Source organism: Carassius gibelio, chromosome A21 (assembly GCF_023724105.1).
Source record: "Carassius gibelio isolate Cgi1373 ecotype wild population from Czech Republic chromosome A21, carGib1.2-hapl.c, whole genome shotgun sequence".
Taxonomy (NCBI): domain Eukaryota; kingdom Metazoa; phylum Chordata; class Actinopteri; order Cypriniformes; family Cyprinidae; genus Carassius; species Carassius gibelio.
In genome coordinates this window covers 15,198,514-15,219,635 of record NC_068391.1, presented here as the reverse complement: position 1 = coordinate 15,219,635, position 21,122 = coordinate 15,198,514, and the positions used below count along the sequence as shown (strand labels likewise).

The window sequence follows — 21,122 nt, the reverse complement described above, 5'->3', positions numbered from 1 at the left end:
AGCCTAAACAGGTTTTTAGACTCAGTGACTGTTGTAACCAACAAAACATTTTGTAGTCTGACTCTGAACGGGGCTTAACTATGATGCAGTTTCAATTTTTTATTTATCTTTGAAGTGTTACAAGTTCTTGGTGCATAATGAAGATCTGTAGAGTTGCAAAAGTCTCAAATCCAAAGATATATTCTTTATCAAAGTTAAGACTCTGCCACGTCCCCCTAAATGTCTCATTTAAACACACCCCCACATGTCTACATCACTATGTGGAAATATTTGCATAATGCCACCCAAATGTCCAAAAAAAGAAGGCGTGGTTTCAGTAAGCAAAGCTAGTGTTGAAGCAGCCATGTCAAGGAGATGCTGTGAGTTTCTAGGCGAAAGCAAAAGCATTTGGTTTGGCTTTCCAAAAGTAGATGCATAAAGGAATCTTTAAGATTACTTACAGCATCGATTTTATGGACGACAGTTTCATGAACCTAGGAGAGGAGGTCATTTTGACTTTGCTACAACAATCTGGCACTTCTGAATCAGTCAGTATGAGTCAGAATTAAATTCTGTGGTAATCAACATCTTAATCATTAGCTTGATCTTAATTGAATTGATCCTAACCCTAACTTTTATTGAACCCAGATTATTATTTTCTTAATAGAAAAGGTTAACCATAATATTTTCAACATTACTATTGTACATTTAGTAGTATTTGTTTTAATGCTATCTCTAAGCATTCAAATCTCGTGTAAATTGTGTAAATTACCCATCTGATCTTGGCCTGGGTGACTTCATCCAGCAATATTAGGGTCTTTTTACAACAGCTCTCATTCTCCCTCATTCTCATACCAATAATGCTCTATCCATAGATACAGGAAAAAAAAATGCTGGAAAAAGACATTCATTGCCTCTGTGGTTTTTTTTATTACACGCTAACAGCAGCTTGCTTCATTGTGTCCTGGCTGTTTAAGGGACAGTTAACCCAAAAATTAAATTCTGTCATAATTGACTTACCTCATGTCATTCCAAAACCAAATGAATTTCAATATAAAAAAATTAAAACAAAAATGTACTTTAAACAAATTCAGTCTTTGTTATCCTTGTGGCTTTATGAATTACTAGAGCTAAAACTGAAAAGATCCCAACTAACCTTTAGTAAAAACTCCAGAATTTTGACCTTACTGGCTTTCTGTATCCCAACGCACATTGTACACTAATGTTTAATGTCACTGAACGAGTTGTTGCGTTCGTTTAGAAGTTAGTTGGCTGTTACAGTGTTTGCCTCTGAGACAAAAATAGTTTCTGGATTTGTTCGAGTTTGTAAATTTCATGACAGCATGGTTCAAAAGAAAAGTTTTGCAAAATCTGCAAGTAGCCAGGTTTGTGTCTTAAAGTTGGCCTAGATTAAGCTACAAAAAATACTTTGCAGATGCACCTTTTGTGTTCCACAGAAGAGTTTGGTGATGATAGAAATGATACCCGGCTATATGTCAAATGATATTTTGAGTGAATCGGGTGGAGGGAATGCATTCAGGGAATTCAAGGATGTGAGGAAATTCCTGAGACCCTCTTTTCTGTTTCTCTTTCTCAGTTAAAATCAATGGCAAGATCTGTCTGTCTTCCTTCTTAAATTGGTCAAATTTCTATGTCATTAACTTTATTTGTACCCAGTTGAGTTGCTAGTGTGACCGCTTGTTCCGTGTCTGGTTAGCTCAGTTTAGTAAGCAAGCTAAACTGGATGTTTTGTCAACATTTGCAAACAGTTCTCTCAGATCATTACGTTTCTTAATAATGCAGAACCCCAGTGGGAGCTAATAATGTGTTTGTGGGATGACGAGTGTTTTTTGAAGAGTTGCAGTTGTGACATGTTTGTTTAGTGGTTTTACACGTACACAATCTTTCACCTTCTGTGTAATGGGGACAAAAATAGCCGTGCAGATGTTGTGACCTAAAAGTTTCTTTTATCAAAACGGATCAGCCTGAAAGAACACAGTCCGCTCATGGACAATTCACTGAATTGATGACATCCCTGAATCATCAATGAACTGACTATAGCTGGAAAAAAATGACTCTTTATTATTGTCCCTTTGCATTATTGACAAGCTATTTTCCTGTTTGACACTGTAAAGGTGACTTGACTGGACTAGTAACATAAGCATTTTTAATTACATTTAATTGGAAAAAGTCAGCTGATCCCAATATGTTAATACCTGCTCCATAATTAAGTCTTTTAATTCTGTGAGGCAAAGGTTAACTCCAGGACATCCACTCCGCCATATTTCAGCAGTATCCACAATACCTCAGCAGCTGTGCTGTCTCTCTATCTATAAATATTTTAAAAGTCACTCTGTGGCTTTATGTGGATATGTTAGCAACTGTATGAGCTTCACCCTCAAATTGAACTCTCCTGTTACAATGGGCTCAAGTATTGGACCCTTATAAATGCACCACTGTTGGTTCAGTTTTTAGATGTCACATCATCACTAAGTGATAAGTTCATCATGTTTTCTTAGTTCCCAAACTTGAACCAGATAGCACACGTACATCTGCAAGTTGTCTATTAAAGATCACTTCATCTGGAAAGCATTTGCTGTGTAAAGCATCTGATAGACATCTATAAGATGTCAGTTTTACATACATTCTAAATCACAAACATTTTAAAGACATCTTCTAAACATCAATTTGATGTCTGATAGGAAATGTCATATAGACATATTGCAGATGAGTAAACACTCAAATAGACTTCCCCATGATGTACTTGTGCTATCAGGGTATAGACGAGTATAGTTGGCATTTTTTTCTGGTGAAATGAAAATGAAGAGTTTTTAATGAATTTGAATTTGATCTAAACATCTCCCATGGTCATGGATGATGCATGAATTCCACTGAGAGAACTAAATAAAAAGTCATTTTCATTTCAAGGTCATTTGTATCTGAATAGGCCTTTTGTGCTCTCGAAGAAGGCTTTTAAAATGGCTTTTAACATGGCTTTTTGTGTGTGTGCAGTTATAACAGAAACAGTAAGAAAAACTATTTTTTCAGTAATTGTATGTGCATAACAGCACATCCTGATTTTGCTGAGTTACAGCAAAGTGTTGCTGAGTAACATATTTTGTTGACCCTGGAACAACATTTTACTCCAAAAATGTATTCTTGACCATATCCCTACACCTAAACCTAACCTTAAAGGGGGGGTGAAATGCTCGTTTTATAATATCCTGTTAATCTTGAGTACCTATAGAGTAGTACTGCATCCTTCATAACTCCAAAAAGTCTTTAGTTTTATTATATTCATAAGAGAAAGATAGTCTGTACCGATTTTTCCCGGAAAAACACGACTGGCTGGAGGCGTGACGTGTGGGCGGAGCTAAAGAATCACGAGCGCCAGTAGGCTTTTGCGTTGAGAGCGTTTGGAAGCGGTGACATTACCGTGAGGGAAAAACCATCATCCAAAACAAACCATGGCTTACAGTCAGATTCAGCCGTTTATTTATGATCCAGAATCAGATCCCGAGCTTGAAACTGAACGAGAGCAGCAGCAGCAACGACTCGCTCCGAGCGGGGCTCGAACCCGGGTCTCCGGCATGGGAGGGGACCCACTAACAAGGTGGCAGAGATATTTTATTAAAGGGGTGGCGAAATGCTATTTCATGAATACTGAGTTTTTTACACTGTTAAAGAGTTGGATTCCCATGCTAAACATGGACAAAGTTTCAAAAATTAAGTTGTACGTTTGAAGGAGTATTTTTGTTCCCAAAATACTCCTTCCGGTTTGTCACAAGTTTCGGAAAGTTTTTTTCGAGTATGGCTCTGTGTGACGTTAGATGGAGCGGAATTTCCTTATATGGGTCCTAAGGCACTTCTGCCGGAGGAGCGCGCGCTCCCGTATAGCAGAGCACTGAGAGGCTGAGCACAGACATTCATTCACTGATCAGAGCGAGAGAAAAGTAACAAAAGGAGTGTGTTTTTGGTTGCCAGGGCAAGACAACCCTGCACAGATTACCAAAAAAAAAAACAGCATTAAGGGACCAGTGGATGGAGTTTATTTTTACAGAGCATCAACGAAGTTGTGCAAGTGTTTTAAACTTCAAAACTAAACTTCAAAAAACTGGTTCTTCAAATCTGATTGGTTAATCACAATGTTGTTCCAGGGACAGCAAAGATGTTGTCCCAGGAACATGTCTCACTTGGTAAAATCAGGTTCTGCTGCATAACAAGCAAGTTTTCCCTGAATGCATTGCAGTAGGATGGTGCATATTAGCGGTGTTGCAAAACACATTGAACTATCTGCAGTTAATTTCAGTAGCATTTCTTTTTAACATTTTGTTAAGCTTACAGTCTGATACTTTTAGACTTTTTCAAAATGCCTATGGGAAAAATACCAAGCCTGAAAAAGGAATGTAAACATGAACATACACATACGTTGTTCAAAATTATACAGTAATTACACTGAAAGTTTGAAAAGCTTACACTTGAAAGCTTGCTTAAAATGATACGTACTATGTCTTGTAACATAACAATTGTGTAGTTTAAATGGACTTGCTTTCTCATATCTCATATATTGTCTTTTTCTCTCTCTTCAGAACTGTGTGGTATCGATGAGCTTCTTTGTCATGATGAAAATGCTCGGCTAAGTTTTGAGGCTATCCGCAGCATTCACAAAGACATGGATGATGATGCAGATGGCAGCGTGGATGTGACGGAGACGGATGGGGTGAGGGCTGCAGCCTTTGGGTGTGGTTTTTGTGGTTTGCTGTGTTGAGAGGTTGACATTGCAGCACAGTGGCTGGTGCTCAATGTACAAACAAGTTCTTGCTTAAAAGGACACAATGTCTTTTAGCTTGCTTACTAGAGATAGGTCTCTGTGAAGCTATTGTAACTGCTAGTGACAGTACACAGCGAAGTACAACATACTCTGGCTTGCAGACAGTGTAAAGCTGTACTGGTATTGAGTCTAAATGTGTAGCAAAGCTTTTTCAGAGATGAGGAACGCAAGTTACATGTGTTGTTATCGGTCATATCTTTTAACTGTGAATTTTTCCCATGGTAAACTACATTGTTGAGTGAGGTGCAGATATATAAATGTAAAATATGTCTTTGTATTATAACATTTTTTAAACAAATTAATATAAAAATTGTAACTTAATACTAAAAAGCACAACTTTTCCTTCTTTTTCATCTTCAAATGTTTCTTGAGCCGCAAAATCAGCATTTTAGAATGATTTCTGAAGGATCACATGACACTGAAGAGTAATGGCTCCTGAAACTTCTGATATAATAAATGCAGCCTTTTTTTAACATGTCTTTTCAAAAAGCAAGACTTCTTTCTTTTGAATAGTAATGTGTTTGTGTGTAGCATTTGTAACTGCCAGTGTTTATGTATTTTTGGTAATAGTTTTATCTTTTTTTTTTTTTTTTTTTTTTTTACTTAACTCACAGTAGGTATAGTCACAGTAATTTGTAATATGTGGGTGGATTTTTATGTTGAAAAGAAATTATCTTTGGAAAATGTGACTCGAATTCAAAATGCATTTCTGGATTGGCTTGTCACCATCAGTTTGAAAGGGGAAATTACACATTTGCGTGAATCAAAAGGCTATAAAAAGCACTCTGTATTCTATTTGAAGCACCCAAAGCCACATCTGAGCTCTCAGTGTAAACAGTATTAGTGCTGACCGACAGCAGCCTGCCCATGCCATAGACAGTTCTGTGAGTGGAGCCTTTACCATAGTCAGAACAGATCTGAGGGATTGTGACTGGACCCAGCGAAACCCTCAGCATTTGCATATTGTATGCTGTCTGAGACTCTCCAGTAGATCAGCCGGTTCACAACAACCCAAGGAAAATATAACAAGATAATCAATGTTTGCTGTGTCTCTTGCCAAATGCTGACGTACGCAAAAACACAGTGCTATAAAAATAAATTCCTTCTAGAAGCACGAATAATCAAGTCTAGTCTAGCATGTGACTGGTTTTTTTGGAATGATCTGAATTTTAGATTTTCACGGTGCTGGATTTTTTTCTTGGCTTAAATTTTTTTATGCCTATTCATTTTTGCAATACTTTAAGGGGCCATATGATGCGATTTCAGTTTTTTCCTTTCTCTTTGGAGTGTAAGAAGTTCTTGGTGCATAAAGAAGATCTGTAAAGTTGCAACGACTAAAGTCTCAAATCCAAAGAGAGAGTCATAAAGGTTAACAGTCAACCGCACCCCCTACAACGGCTCGTTCTAACATGCCCCAACATCTCTATGTCACTCACAATGTGGGAAGATTTGCATAATGCCGGGCAAAATGTTCACGCAAACAAAGAATGCCGTACCTTTTATTCTCGCTGTAGCCGCCGGTGTAGTCGCTGTGGGTTTCCTTGTGAAAGCGAAACCACATTGTTTGGCCTTCCAAAAGAGGACAAGACTAGAAATCAGTTGAGTTGAATTTCAAATATTCAGATGTGTGCTGTGCATTTTATGGAGGATGAGAACTGTTTCCTGAATCAGAAGCTTCCAATGCGTCTGTGGCACAAAGTTTCTATAAAGTCGAGAGAAGGATAGAGAAGGATTGTTGTTGGGTTGTTTCTCAGATCACAAATGCAGACATGGTTTTATGTTTACACAGCGCGATACACAACGCAACGTGTAAAAAGACAGTATAAGTCATTATAATCAGTAATTACATCCCCACTGGATGCAAAATATGCCTCATTTAAAATGGATTTTATTGATTTTGTCTCGTCTAGTGATGTCCGGATCGCGAACGAATCTTTCTTTTTAACTGGTGAATCTTAGTGAACCAGTTCACCAAATCAACTGAATCATTTGAAATGGTTCGTGTCTCCAATACGCACTAATCCACAAATTACTTAAGCTATTCGGTTAATAAACATGCCTGACACGAAATAAACCAATATCCCGAGTTATTCAGTTGCTCTTAACAGTACATTGATTGAACTGCCAAAAGAGAACAGTTACACTACACATTACACTAAATATACAAAATAATGTTCTTTTTAGCAACAACATATGACCCCTTTAATGAACATTTTATATAGTTGTATTCACCATTTTTTTTCCAGCTGTGTGTGACACTATCAGAACAAACCTGGGACTCATTTTTGGGTTGATGAGAACCACCACTCCAGAGAATGCTAACATCCAGTCTTTGTTTCCTCAAACAGTTTCTAAGGGAAGACATGAAGTGCCTAGACCCGAAAGGAAAACACAACAGCTTCCATAGAGCAGATCTGTTGATCACAGTGGAGGACATGTGGATCTCCTGGAAGGCCTCTGAAGGTTTGTACACATCTCATCAGACTAATCATATCAGTGGAAAGCAATTAACCAGTTTTAGAGCCATTTCAAATTCATTCCCGATAGTCCACATTATAAACCCACATCATTTTTAGAGGTATGTACAAGTGAAAGCATTATGTTTGTGGAAGCTTCCATAATTTGTTCAGTATATCTTCCATGGTAATAGTACTCTTGCAACTTAAACCACTAACAATTTTTTTTTTTTTTTTGGTCTATAGTGTATAACTGGACAGTAGAGGAAGTTGAAGAGTGGCTCATCAGTTGTGTGGAGTTACCTCAGTATGTTGATTCCTTCAGGAAGAATGACATCAGTGGAAAAGCTCTTCCCAGGTAAGGAAGCTTACTGTTAGCATCCTTATACCATATTTTTTGGACTATAAGTCGCACCTGAGTTTAAGTCGCATCAGTCCAATACGTCATGATGAGGAAAAAAACCAAGAACCAAGAGAAAACATTACCGTCTACAGCCGCGAGAGGGTGCTCTACGATGCTGAGGGGTAAGCTACAGGAGCACTGAGCAGCATAGAGTGCCCTCTCGCGGCTGTAGATGGTAATGTTTTCTCTTGGTTCATGTCAAATAAATTTTGATAAATAAGTCGCACCTGACTATAAGTCGCAAGACCAGCCAAACTATGAAAAAAAGTGTGACTTATAGTCCGGAAAATACGGTAGTTATTTTTTTTTTTAGCTGTAGGACTGAAATAATTTCAGTGGTCAAGGTCAGTGATTCACTTGTGTTTGGGTCCATTCACAGACTTGCAGTGAAAAATGCCACTCTGCTTCTGTCTGTGCTGAAGATACCAGACCGCAGTCACGCACAGAAACTACTGCTGAAGGCTCTGGACACAGTGCTTTTTGGACCTCCAAGTGAGTAGCATATATTTTTTGGTTATGTATTATACAGTAAATGGTATATAATCTCATGACTTGTGAGTTTAAGATATGTAAAAGATGTTTTTTTTTTTTATTTACAGTCCATTTAAATTAATCTATTCTGATTTATTTGCAAGAGTTGGTAAGCTTGATCCATTTCTGTGAATCCTTTGAAAACTGTCCATTTGAATCAAGCAATTCTGATTCAGGGAGTGAGATTTTGTAAGATTGATTCATTTCTGTGAATCAGTTTAGACTGTCCAGACTTTCATTTTAATTACTTCATTCATTCATCTGCAAGATTGGGAAAGATCACTTCATTTCTTTGAATGTATTCATTCTGATTCATTGGCAAGAATTGGTATTTAATTCATTTCTGTGAATCATTTTAAACCATTTGAATGAATTTTTATTCATTGGCAAGAATTGGTATGATCAGTTCATTTCAAGCTGTCTATTTGAATTAATCAGTTCTGAATCATTGGCGAGAGTTGTTCATTTTGATTCATTTCAACGGTCTATTAATCATGCAAATAATAATAGAAGAATCACTATATTTGTTAACTTAGTTCGTAACTGTTATTATATTTTGTATTTTAGTGTGACTGAAATGCTGTATGGACGATTGGCTTCCAGAAGTAGAATTATCCATTTAATAATACCCAGTTATTTGATTTTATCTTTCTGCTGAATTGTTGGAACCATTTTCTTAATTCTCCTTCCTGTTTTAGAAAAACACTAGCTTGAAAATGTTCTGTGCAGCATAAGTTTTCCTGGATTGATGTTTGCAAAGGGTTCTCTGGATGAAGTCCAGACTGCTGTATCCATTGCTCGTTATGTGCTAAAATCAAGGGATGATTTAGTCTGTTTTCTTTTCTCGTGAGCAAATATATTCTGCGTCTGAAAATAGCCAGGCTTATTGGAATACAAGAGCCAGACAGAAAAGGTATGTCCCATTAATGTCAACTGTTGCAGCGTGATAACCCAAGTACAGCTGGTGAAACAGAAAGTGAGGGATGATGGGACAGATGTTATCAATGAATAGGTGAGATAGATAGATGGATGAAAAAGGTGGAGGGAATTTATATGATTGCTAGCTCATGTGAATGTCTTTATCTAGAACATCAGCCAGAGTCAAACCTGATGCTGGTGGTAAGAAAAATGCTATTGTAACTTTATCAGACACAACACCATCTTAATCCCAAAATCTGTCGAGGACTGCATGATATGTGTTGCAAAATATTTGTTTTAGATGATGCACTGTTAATATATGAAACATGATAAAGCGCAAGGCTGCTAGAGTCATATTCCTTTTGTGCTTTAGGAAAGAAGGACATAATTGATTCCTTTTATGTGTACCACTAATGGAAAATCGGCTTAGTGTCTTTTTACAAATTTTAGCTTCAGCACTTTCACATGAAGAAATGAGGACTCTCTGCCATCCAAAATCCCTAGACCTGTGTGCAAACAAAACACTCCGGAAGTTTATCATTGGCCTCAGTATACCTGACCCCAAATGAGGTTGAAGGATTCAACACCATCTGCTCATAAATAGCTTTGGCACTGCTACATGTGCCATCACCTGCCATTTTCCTGTGCAGGATTTGAGCAGCAAAATCGAAGCTGGAAATAGCACTCGCTAATCCAGTCATCCAAAATCTCCTGTTATGCAGCTGATGTCACCACCTTAGTTGGGAACTCCCCTCTAGATTCACATACTGTTGTCGTTTCTGCATGCAAAATAGATTAAGACAGATGTCTGCTGTGTGTTCATACGTCCTGCATGGTTAGATCCAAACTGGGATCCAAACTTTTCATCACTTCTGGGACTTTTTCTAAGTAGATATCTATTTGTTTGTATTACTGTTATTCTTGCTAAAAGCAGACTGTGCATGTGCTTTATATCACAAGTTTGTACAACAGCCATATATGCTAGGCGTGAGTTATAGAGACAGGAAGACAATCAGTCTGAGCAGACCCTGATTTGATGCATTACTCCTGGGTGCTTTTCCATATACCTTCTCCACACTCTTGGGTTTGTGATTTTGTTTGTAGAAAGTCGAGTCCGTCCACATTGCACATCCTGGTAAAATCATTTAAAATATATCAAATATGAAAACTGTTTTTAAAAAATATATATATTTCACAGTATAACTTCTCACAGTATTTTATATTTTTGATCAAATATATGAGGCCTTGATGAGCATAAGGGAATTGGGTGCTTTCATTTTATGGAAAAGAGCAACATCAAGATTCTGCCGAACCTCTCCTATTGAGTTTAACACATATAATAATAATAAAGTGAAAAGCAAAATAGAGAGTTTGGAACAGCATGATAGTGAGTAAATGATAACCAAATTTTAAAGTGATTTATCAACTTCATTGATACTTAAGTGTTGTTTTTTGTCCTTTTTGGCAGTGAGCAAAGACAGTCACTTGAAGGACTTGATGCTGGTGGTGTCTGTCGTGATCGGTGTTGGGGGCTGCTGGTTCGCCTACATCCAGAACCGGAGCTCTAAGGACCATGTTAGCAAGATGATGAAGGACCTCGAAGGGCTTCACAGGGCTGAGCAGAGTCTACTGGACCTGCAGCAGAAGTAAGCACTCAATTTGACCCTGATTGTATTATAAATGAACAGGAAACAGGCTACAGTAAATACCAGCTAACAGGCTGGAAAGTGAAATTGTCAGGTTCATATTTCATATTTATTGAGGCAGGTCTACATTTCTAGATGGAGGAAGGTCTGTTTGTGAAGTCTAAAGAACTCTGCTAGGTAAACAATGTTTCATATCTCAACTGTTTTAATAGGTGGAGTGGATTGTAGCCTGCTGCTATGATTGGCTAACAGTTGTGTTTTTTTGACAGCCTACATCCTTCATAGATGGCTGCTGTGATTTAGTTTAAAAACGCATAAACACTCAGTACATATCAGACGATTTGTAATAAAGGACAAAGCAATTGTGACCACATAATAAAAGCAGTTATTCACACTTGTGTGATGCGACATTATTCTGTACTGTTGAGTCCAATATAGTCACCACAGCATCGTCTTGTTGTTTCAATATTTCTGAATATCCTGTATTAAACTGTGTCTTGTTTGCAAACAAATCCGTGGTAGAATGAAGTGAACAAAGGAACAAGTTCTTACTGAAGCGCCCTGGATCTTTATTAAAAATAAAGGTCATCCACTCTTTCCTAAAGAAAGACAATGCAAAGACTTTATCCACAACTTGGCACTGTACAGAGTCTTGTTATTTTCACAGCATCTTTATTGTTTGATTTCTGTGTAGACCTGCATTTGCGCATAACAGTGGGCGGGGCTAAACAGGCAGTGATGTAGAAGCAGGCGTTGATCTTCTGTGGAGGCGGAGCTTAGCCACACCATTACGTCACAAAGTGCCGCATTCCACAAGCGTCGTTTTGGCAGATTGGCTTTAATATACGCTGTTTTTAGATTAACAAGAAAGTTTTGAGTTCTGAAACTTACAAGAGGTTTTTATAGTACAATTACCTTTTAAATGTCAAAAGATCAATTTCTCAGATCATGACCCCTTTAAAAACAAAAAGAGGAATTTGTCTCTGCGGTGGAAGTATCTTTGTCTGTTCAGGTCTAAAGACTCTTGCAGGGTGTTGCAAGCATCCCTCAAAAGTCCTTAAATGGCAAAAGGATGGGCAGTGCTGTGCCGAATCCAGCGAGAGTGTTTCAGACAATCGCACTCTCAGTTCAGCTGGCACCCACTGTGCTGAGGCAGAACAGAGAATGTATCTCGGTCTTATTTCAGAGGTCATAGGTCTCAGAGAAACTAATGATTCAAACATCCTTTCTTTATGGTGCATTCATTTAAACCAATGGCCTTAGAAGGAGAAGGATACAGTTTTGTGATCTGTATTAGTTTATTCTAGGAAAAGCTGTAGCAGAGGAATGTTTTTTTGAGTGTAATGTGATTAAGTCACAGTGTAAGTATGACTGGTGTTATAGAGCAGCACATTACGGAGCCCCGCATATGACATGCAAGAAAAAATAGTAGGCTAAATCGTGTGCACGATTTACTAATTCGTTCCCTCAATGTACAAAAACGTGCACACGGTTACTATTGCGTTCCCTCGATTTACTATTTCATTCACTCGATTTATAAATTGTGTGCACAATTTACTAATTCGTTACCTCGTTTTGCTAAATCATGTGACCGATTTAGCAAATCGAGTGAACGCAAAAGCAAATCGAGGGAACGCAATTGTAATTGTGTGCATGTTTTAGTACACTAAGGGAACAAATTAGTAAATTGTGCACACAATTTATTTTTTCTTGCATGTTACTGTATGTTCGGGGCTCTGTCGCACATGGATCTGAGTGTGTGGCATTTCTATCATATCATTCACACAAAATCCCATTTGGAACAGAGATCAGGACACCTTGTTTCCACTTTGATTGGTCCGTCGTGTGTGATGCATTTCTGTGGCAAAAGGCTTTCATATTTTACATACCATATTTCATATATCCATTCATCTGTCTTTGTGTGTATGTGTTGTGTATTTGACTATCTATCTATCTATCTATCTATCTATCTATCTATCTATCTATCTGTCTGTCTGTCTGTCTGTCTGTCTGTCTGTCTGTATATCATCTGTCTATCGGTCTATCTGTCTATCATTTGTCTGTCCATCTATCTATCTGACTATCTGTTTGTCTGTCTATCATCTCTGTCTGTCTGTCTATCATCTATTAAATTCAAGTTTATTTGTATAGCTGTTTTTACGATACAAATCATTGCAAAGGAACTTTACAGAAAATTAAGTTTCTACAATATTTAGTAGGCGCTTATCAGTGGTGACTGTGAGTTTATGTATATGACAGAAATGTTCAGAAAAATGAACACGAGACGAAGTCAACCAGACGATGAACACTATTAACAGCAATTATTATATGATGCAATCACACTTGTAGCAATATTTGTTAGTTCTATCTATCTTTCTGTATATCTGTCTATCTGTCTGTCTATCAGAGTGAGTGTTACACTGCCTTGGCCAATGTCCTATCAATGACAGTTTGATTTATACCTCACTTCCTGTTTGAACTGGGACTGCGTCAGCAGGAGAGAAAGCTATCCAGTGCAATGATCAGCACTCTCCACTTTTATGTTCCCCCACCCTCTTTTCTTTCTAATTTCTTTGACCAAGAAAGGAGAAAAATGCATAGACTGTGTGATAATGTCCCAGATATGTTAAAAAAAAGCTGATGTCAATCATTTCAAATTGAATTGAAGACTTTTTGTCAACCAAGCGCATTATTAAGCCACATTAATATCTAAATTTAGCCATCCATGTCCCGGAAACTCTTAACGGTTATCTCATGTATAGCTGAGAGGTGAGATTTCCCTATAAAGATGCAAGGAAGTTTCAACATAGAATAACCACACTGAACAGGCCACATCTTGTTCAGCTGTATTCTCATGAGAAGGAAGAGGTGTGGTAAAGTCTAACAGATCCAGTTGCCTTTTCATGTCTACTCATTTCTCCAGTGCGTCACCTGCTGGTGATTGAGGGAAACTATATTAAATTGTTTATGTAATAAATCCATTGTGGCTTAGTTTGAGATTGATGATGTCGTTCTTATATTTAGGCTGCAGATTGCACAGGAAGAGCATCACACGGTGGAAGAGGAGAAGGTCAACCTGGAGCGGGAGATGCGAAGCGAGATTGATGCAGCCAAGCAGGAGGCACAAAGACTACGAGAACTACGGGAGGGAACTGAGAACGAGTTGAGCAGACAGAAATATGCAGAGCAGGAGCTGGATCAGGTATCAAAAGGCCTCATTAACAGGAAGTTCCTTTTATCAAAATGAAACTTTGCCAGAGGCAACTTTACCACATTTATTTCAAATATGCAAATTAGGCATTGCCTCATTAAATGTGCACAGTTTTGCACGAAAATGTTTTGTATAGTCTGTAGACTTTTTTTTGGTAATTGTTAAAACTCTTGCCAAAGTGTTGTTTAAAGATTTAGTTCAACCTGTAAAACATCCCCTTAAATTTATTTTTTTACATTTTTAGGAAAACACTTTTTTTCTTTTTTCCGTCAATCTTTCAAACGCTTGAACCGAAACTCAGCGAATACATGCCTCACAGACATGATAAATATATCAGAAAGCTTTACATTACAACTTAAAATAAAACAATATTTTAATTTTAAATATTTTTAAAATATTTAATTAGAATCATAATCAGTATAGATGCAGTTCTTAAAGGCGTGTCTTTGAGGAGATGGCGAGCACTGCACATGACCAATTGGCTCGTTGTTTGTCGTGGTAATCAAATCAAAATTCAAAATGCAGCTTTTCCCAAGGCATTGGGAACTTTTAATAACTCCCCAAGCTCCAACTTCTCCCTGATTCTCTGCATGGTCAACCGTCACCTGTATGCTAATGCGTGTGTATATGTGTTGCGTATTGCATAGGCAATGTATAATATTTATAATAGACTATAATCATTATAACAATACTTAATACAGTAGCCTATGTGTGCTCTGCACGTATATGGGCACAATAAAAGGACAGAAGCTAAATGAGCCCGAGCCTGATCTGTAAAAAAAAAGAAATTGCCCGAGCCCGGCCCAAATGGACTCTACAATGTGTTTTTTTACTTTTATGTTCTGTTCTGTACCATTTTGGGTTAGTTTTCTCTTTATCTCTGTTCCCCTGCATTAGTTCCCTGGTTTGTTCCCTTAGTTGTTAATTGGCTCGACACCTGTTCTGTTTTAATTTTGATTGCGTTCCCCATATATTGAAACACTGTTCCGCAGTTCATTGTCTGCTATTGTTTTGGATTACGGATGTTCTTGTTTTCTCCCTGTTGGTTTATTTAAAAACTCTTACTTAGATTCTACTCCTTCGTTGTGCTGTCATTAAGCTTGACAGCCTGTAACAGAGGTAGTTATGTCATCATCTAAATTTAAGAAGATGACTCTGAAATGCAGTGGTTTTCAAAACTGTCTCCCTCATCTAACAAACCTGATTCAACTTGTCAGGTCACTAGTAAAGACGTTAAGACCTGAAGTGGGTCAGAAAAGGTAAAGAGTTGTAAGAAAAAAAATATCTGCGTCATGTTCAGCAGCAGCTCTTAAAGTAATAGCAGCCAAATAACATAATAACCCAGCTGCTGTGATGTCTGATAAACAAAGAAAAAAAGAGGAAATCTAAAACTTTAGTAGCTTAAACTTTATTCCATTTATGTTTATTTCCTACTTGCTTAAGGGCACAGTTAAATATGTAATTTATTATAAAGAGTTTGTGTATGTATTAAATTAGAAGTTGTTTTAATTCTAATAAATGCTCTCAATTATACTGCAATGTTAAACGGTTAGTCAATGGTTAAATATTAGGAAAAAATAAATATTTAATAGAGACACCAGGAGTATTGGCATCAGTTATACTCACTCAGTCATAAAAAATATGCCACTAAACAAATATTTAAAAAATACCGTCTTTTATTTCTACATTAATTTGAAGATTCCCTGTGAAATTATTGCAATTTAAAATTATATTTAAACATTTTAATGTTAGGTGGGTTTATTCACAATTAATTTAACCCATCCAAAGTACACACACACACACACACACACACACTGTGAACACACATCCAGAGCAGTCATTTATGCTGCGGCGCCCAGGGAGCGGTTGGGGGATCAGTGCCTTGCTCAAGGGCACCTCACTCGTGGTACTGAAGGTGGAAAGAGCACTGTACATTCACTCCCCCCACCTACATTTCCTGCCTGACCGAGACTCAAACTCACAACCTTTGGAGTATGAGTCCAAATCTCTAACCATTAGGCCATGACTACGACTACTTGTGTTGGTAAGAGGGTGCTATTTTCCCTTTTTTCTATCATACCTCCAAATCCTAGTAAAATAATAGCATGTTTATGCTGAAACACATGCTTCTTTTCACCATTGACTTACCAGCAACATGTTCTGAATCATAGATTCATGTGTCCCATCACCATGGGAAGTGCTGAAGTGGCACAGAAGAGGTTTTACACAATTCCCTCCTCAAAACATTGAACTGCAGCCAATATTAATGAGCTTGTGTGTTTGTTCAGGTGCGAATGGCTCTGAAGAGGGCTGAGAGGGAGCTGGAGATGAGGAGCGGATGGTCTCCTTCAGGAGCTCTGCAGAAATGGCTGCAGCTCACACATGAGGTGGAAGTGCAGTACTACAACATTAAGAAACAGCAAGCGGAAAGACAACTCTTAGTGGCCAAAGAAGGGGTGAGATGGTCAAATACTCATAGATTACAAGCGTTAACTGAATATTAAACCACGTTTGCCTGTTCCACGAGCTGAACATCTAAGGATTGCTGTTAACTACGAAGTTGTGTCCACCATAACAGGCAGAAAAAATCAATAAGAAGAGAGGAACAATCTTTGGGACGTTCCAGGTGGCCCACAGCTCTTCACTGGACGATGTTGATCACAAAATCCTATCAGCCAAGTGAGTCGCTCATACCATTTTTGGATATAATGTACCAGGTGAAATAAAGCTATGTTTTAACCCTCACAATTAAAAATATATGTTCCAGAGGGAGGGTTTTTGCGGCAGTGCTATTAAAGAACCATTTGTTTGCTCCCAAAGAAGCTTTCTGTGAGAAGTCCTTAAAAGAGCAATTTTTTTCTTAATGTGAAGAACTTTTATTATTCTGAAGAACCTTTTCCATAATTCACTATAAAGAACATTTTGTAGAATGGAAAGTTTCCTTGGATGTTCTTCATGGAATAATAGATAAACACTTAAAGCTGCAGTCGGTAACTTTTGACGCTCTAGCGGTTAATAAACAGAATGGCTTGCGTCTTGCGGAAGAACATCGTAGCCGGAACTACTTCTCTCTGTTTATGTCTATGAAGAATCACAAAGGTACTGGGTTACTCCGCCGCGGTACCCCCGAAGCAATCTAAAATAGTCCGAATATAAACACTTATTATACAGTATTGTTCAAAATAATAGCAGTACAATGTGACTAACCAGAATAATCAAGGTTTTTCGTATATTTTTTTATTGCTACGTGGCAAACAAGTTACCAGTAGGTTCAGTAGATTCTCAGAAAACAAATGAAACCCAGCATTCATGATATGCACGCTCTTAAGGCTGTGCAATTGGGCAATTAGTTGAATTAGTTGAAAGGGGTGTGTTCAAAAAAATAGCAGTGTGGCATTCAATCACTGAGGTCATCAATTTTGTGAAGAAACAGGTGTGAATCAGGTGGCCCCTATTTAAGGATGAAGCCAACACTTGTTGAACATGCATTTGAAAGCTGAGGAAAATGGGTCGTTCAAGACATTGTTCAGAAGAACAGCGTACTTTGATTAAAAAGTTGATTAGAGAGGGGAAAACCTATAAAGAGGTGCAAAAAATGATAGGCTGTTCAGCTAAAATGATCTCCAATGCCTTAAAATGGAGAGCAAAACCAGAGAGACGTGGAAGAAAACGGAAGACAACCATCAAAATGGATAGAAGAATAACCAGAATGGCAAAGGCTCAGCCAATGATCACCTCCAGGATGATCAAAGACAGTCTGGAGTTACCTGTAAGTACTGTGACAGTTAGAAGACGTCTGTGTGAAGCTAATCTATTTTCAAGAATCCCCCGCAAAGTCCCTCTGTTAAAAAAAAGGCATGTGCAGAAGAGGTTACAATTTGCCAAAGAACACATCAACTGGCCTAAAGAGAAATGGAGGAACATTTTGTGGACTGATGAGAGTAAAATTGTTCTTTTTGGGTCCAAGGGCCACAGGCAGTTTGTGAGACGACCCCCAAACTCTGAATTCAAGCCACAGTACACAGTGAAGACAGTGAAGCATGGAGGTGCAAGCATCATGATATGGGCATGTTTCTCCTACTATGGTGTTGGGCCTATTTATCGCATACCAGGGATCATGGATCAGTTTGCATATGTTAAAATACTTGAAGAGGTCATGTTGCCCTATGCTGAAGAGGACATGCCCTTGAAATGGTTGTTTCAACAAGACAATGACCCAAAACACACTAGTAAACGGGCAAAGTCTTGGTTCCAAACCAACAAAATTAATGTTATGGAGTGGCCAGCCCAATCTCCAGACCTTAATCCAATTGAGAACTTGTGGGGTGATATCAAAAATGCTGTTTCTGAAGCAAAACCAAGAAATGTGAATGAATTGTGGAATGTTGTTAAAGAATCATGGAGTGGAATAACAGCTGAGAGGTGCCACAAGTTGGTTGACTCCATGCCACACAGATGTCAAGCAGTTTTAAAAAACTGTGGTCATACAACTAAATATTAGTTTAGTGATTCACAGGATTGCTAAATCCCAGAAAAAAAAATGTTTGTACAAAATAGTTTTGAGTTTGTACAGTCAAAGGTAGACACTGCTATTTTTTTGAACACACCCCTTTCAACTAATTGCCCAATTGCACAGCCTTAAGAGCGTGCATATCATGAATGCTGGGTCTTGTTTGTTTTCTGACAATCTACTGAACCTACTGGTAACTTGTTTGCCACGTAGCAATAAAAAATATACTAAAAACCTTGATTATTCTGGTTAGTCACATTGTACTGCTATTATTTTGAACAATACTGTAGGTGCACCCTAGTGATTCAGGACAAGCTAAAAACAAGGTTTGGAAAATGGATTCATGGTGTACTCGCTTATTTTATACATTTTTCTACATTTTGAACACAAACAAAGTTACGGACCGCAGCTCCGATTGGTTGTTTCTTAACGGGAGCGGATGAATTTCTGCAAATGGCAATAGGACCACTGGGAGGAGCCAGAGGAGCTTGATTTTTTTCACAGATTATCTGTCTCATATTCTACTTTCAGGACATAATGACAGGTTTAACAAATATGTAAAAAATATATTTTTACAAAAGTTTCCTACTGCAGCTTTAAGAGTGTAGAGCAACCAAACCAAACCTCACCTCTTTTTCTCTCTAACTTCTGCAGACAGGCTCTGGGAGAAGTGACCGCTGCTCTGAGAGAAAAGCTTCATCGATGGCAGCAAATTGAGGTTCTGACTGGGTTCAATATTGTTAATAACCCTGGCATGTCGTCTCTGGCCTCTGCCCTCAACCTGGACCCTGCTTTCCTGGGCATACGCTCCTCTGTACCCGAACACCTGCTGCTATCGGATGACGTAGACGATATGGACGAGGACATACTTTCCACAGGAACCCTACAATGTGAGTTTATCATGCACGCAAAAGTGGTAAAAGGAGTTAAACATACTTTCATTTTGCTGAATCTGATCATATTCATCTGTGTCACAATATAAAGCTTCTCAGTTTATAACCACATTCAAATGATCAATTGACCAGTTTTCTAACCCTAATACATGAAAGTTAGGCTTTCCATTGAGCATTGCTTTTCTATGGTGTGATATCATTGGCTAATGTCTGCAGATGCCGCCTGGCAGATGGATCGGCAAGTGAGCGACCTTTGGCCCATGGCTTCCGATAGCCAGTCCCTGTGGAAACCAATCCCTTCTGGTTGGCAGCACCCCCTTTATTTTCTCAGCTAATGCTAACACACAGCAAACCTTTCTGTGCCATTCCCACTGCCCATTTAAGACCTTCTAGATGGATATTGTGTATCCAGCTCTTAAAAACACCCCTTTAAACCCTAGATCAGAAATCAGAGCTGCTCTTTATCTTTATCTTCATCTCAGTGTGGATAAACACCAGAGAATGTTAAAATGTTGACCAAAATTTACCAGGTCTATTGCGATCATTATCGTAGATGTTATGAATTAGAAGCGTCAACGATGATATTAACTTAACATCCTAAAATAGCAAGTTTTAAAACATGGTCACATTTTTTAGTTTTGCGGGCGAAATACATTCATTACAACAGGAATTTCAGCTGGCAGATTTTGCAATAGTTTCAGGCTGGTCGTGAGAATTTACCACACCGACTGACAGAAAGCTGCTTTATCTGAAAGAGACTTCTGTGTGAGGTGTGTTTCATACATCTCTACTCTATCTACCATAGACAGAGGACCTTTTTGTCTGCAAATTTCTGCCAAGCTAGCTAACCCAAAGTTTTATTTTTTAACATAGCTTTTTGATTTTCACACTGAAATAATTAACCCTGGGTAATTTTTTTTCTTTTTGATTGTTCTTGTTCTGTTGCTGGGTTTGTTGTTGTATTGTAATGTTTTACAATATTGTCTTTAGCACAGCAACTTGGTGTTAGCATTGAGTTCAAATTAATCTTTACAATTTAGGGGCAAAAATGTGTTAAACCAAGGTTAAAAGTGGCCTTAATCTAGGGTTAAAAGACGTTAATTCAGTGTTAAGCACAGTGTGGAAAGCCCGTATTTAAACTTACTACACGGCTCTCTGGAATATTTTGAATACTCTAAATTCCATTACATGTACATCAAAACAATGTTAAGAAATCCTTGCGAGTGCCCAAGGGTTGTGAATTAGGGAGGAATTTTTTAACAAAAAGTTCTCCTGTGCATGTTAACATGCATAGTCCACACAATTTTTGGTCAATCAGCTGTGCTGATTTCACATTTTGTATTTCTCCATGGTCTTCTGTCATAAAATAGTTTCACTCAAAACAATATTTCATGTCCATTTGTTCATTTGTTTAGTAGCCATGTAATAAGTGCCTTAATGCACAGTCAGCCAGTCATTATCTGTTTTAAATGTTTCATACAGCTAACCAAGGGCTGCATCACTGCATTATGTGGACACTGATCCTCTTCACACTGCAGTCTTGCAATGCTTTCACACTTTTGTGTGTTCATTTCCTGTGCCCTTACATCAGTTCTGTTTTCCCTCATTAACCACAGTTCATTTGCTTTTATCACCATAACACACTCCTCCAAGCTGCAACTTCCAAAATGTGTTTTAGACATGTTTATGTACTGTGGTAGATTTTTTTGCAACAAAGACAGGCCTGAAACTACCTACATGTAAT

At 38.0% G+C, this 21,122-nt stretch overlaps 1 protein-coding gene across 2 annotated transcripts in view; it reads left to right on the top strand.

Moving 5' to 3' along the window:
- LOC127941623 (stromal interaction molecule 1) overlaps positions 1-21,122 on the top strand; it is a 30,868-nt gene that overhangs the window by 8,417 nt on the left and 1,329 nt on the right. Inside the window, exons 3-12 of one of the 2 annotated variants that reach the window (XM_052536919.1) lie at positions 4,569-4,699; positions 7,159-7,273; positions 7,513-7,624; positions 8,049-8,161; positions 10,587-10,764; positions 13,789-13,966; positions 16,264-16,431; positions 16,554-16,654; positions 19,140-19,375; positions 19,595-19,681. In XM_052536919.1, coding sequence (XP_052392879.1) covers positions 4,569-4,699; positions 7,159-7,273; positions 7,513-7,624; positions 8,049-8,161; positions 10,587-10,764; positions 13,789-13,966; positions 16,264-16,431; positions 16,554-16,654; positions 19,140-19,375; positions 19,595-19,681 — 1,419 coding nt within the window. The remainder of the gene's footprint in view (positions 1-4,568; positions 4,700-7,158; positions 7,274-7,512; positions 7,625-8,048; positions 8,162-10,586; positions 10,765-13,788; positions 13,967-16,263; positions 16,432-16,553; positions 16,655-19,139; positions 19,376-19,594; positions 19,682-21,122) is intronic. The other variant, XM_052536920.1, reaches the window with a different exon arrangement.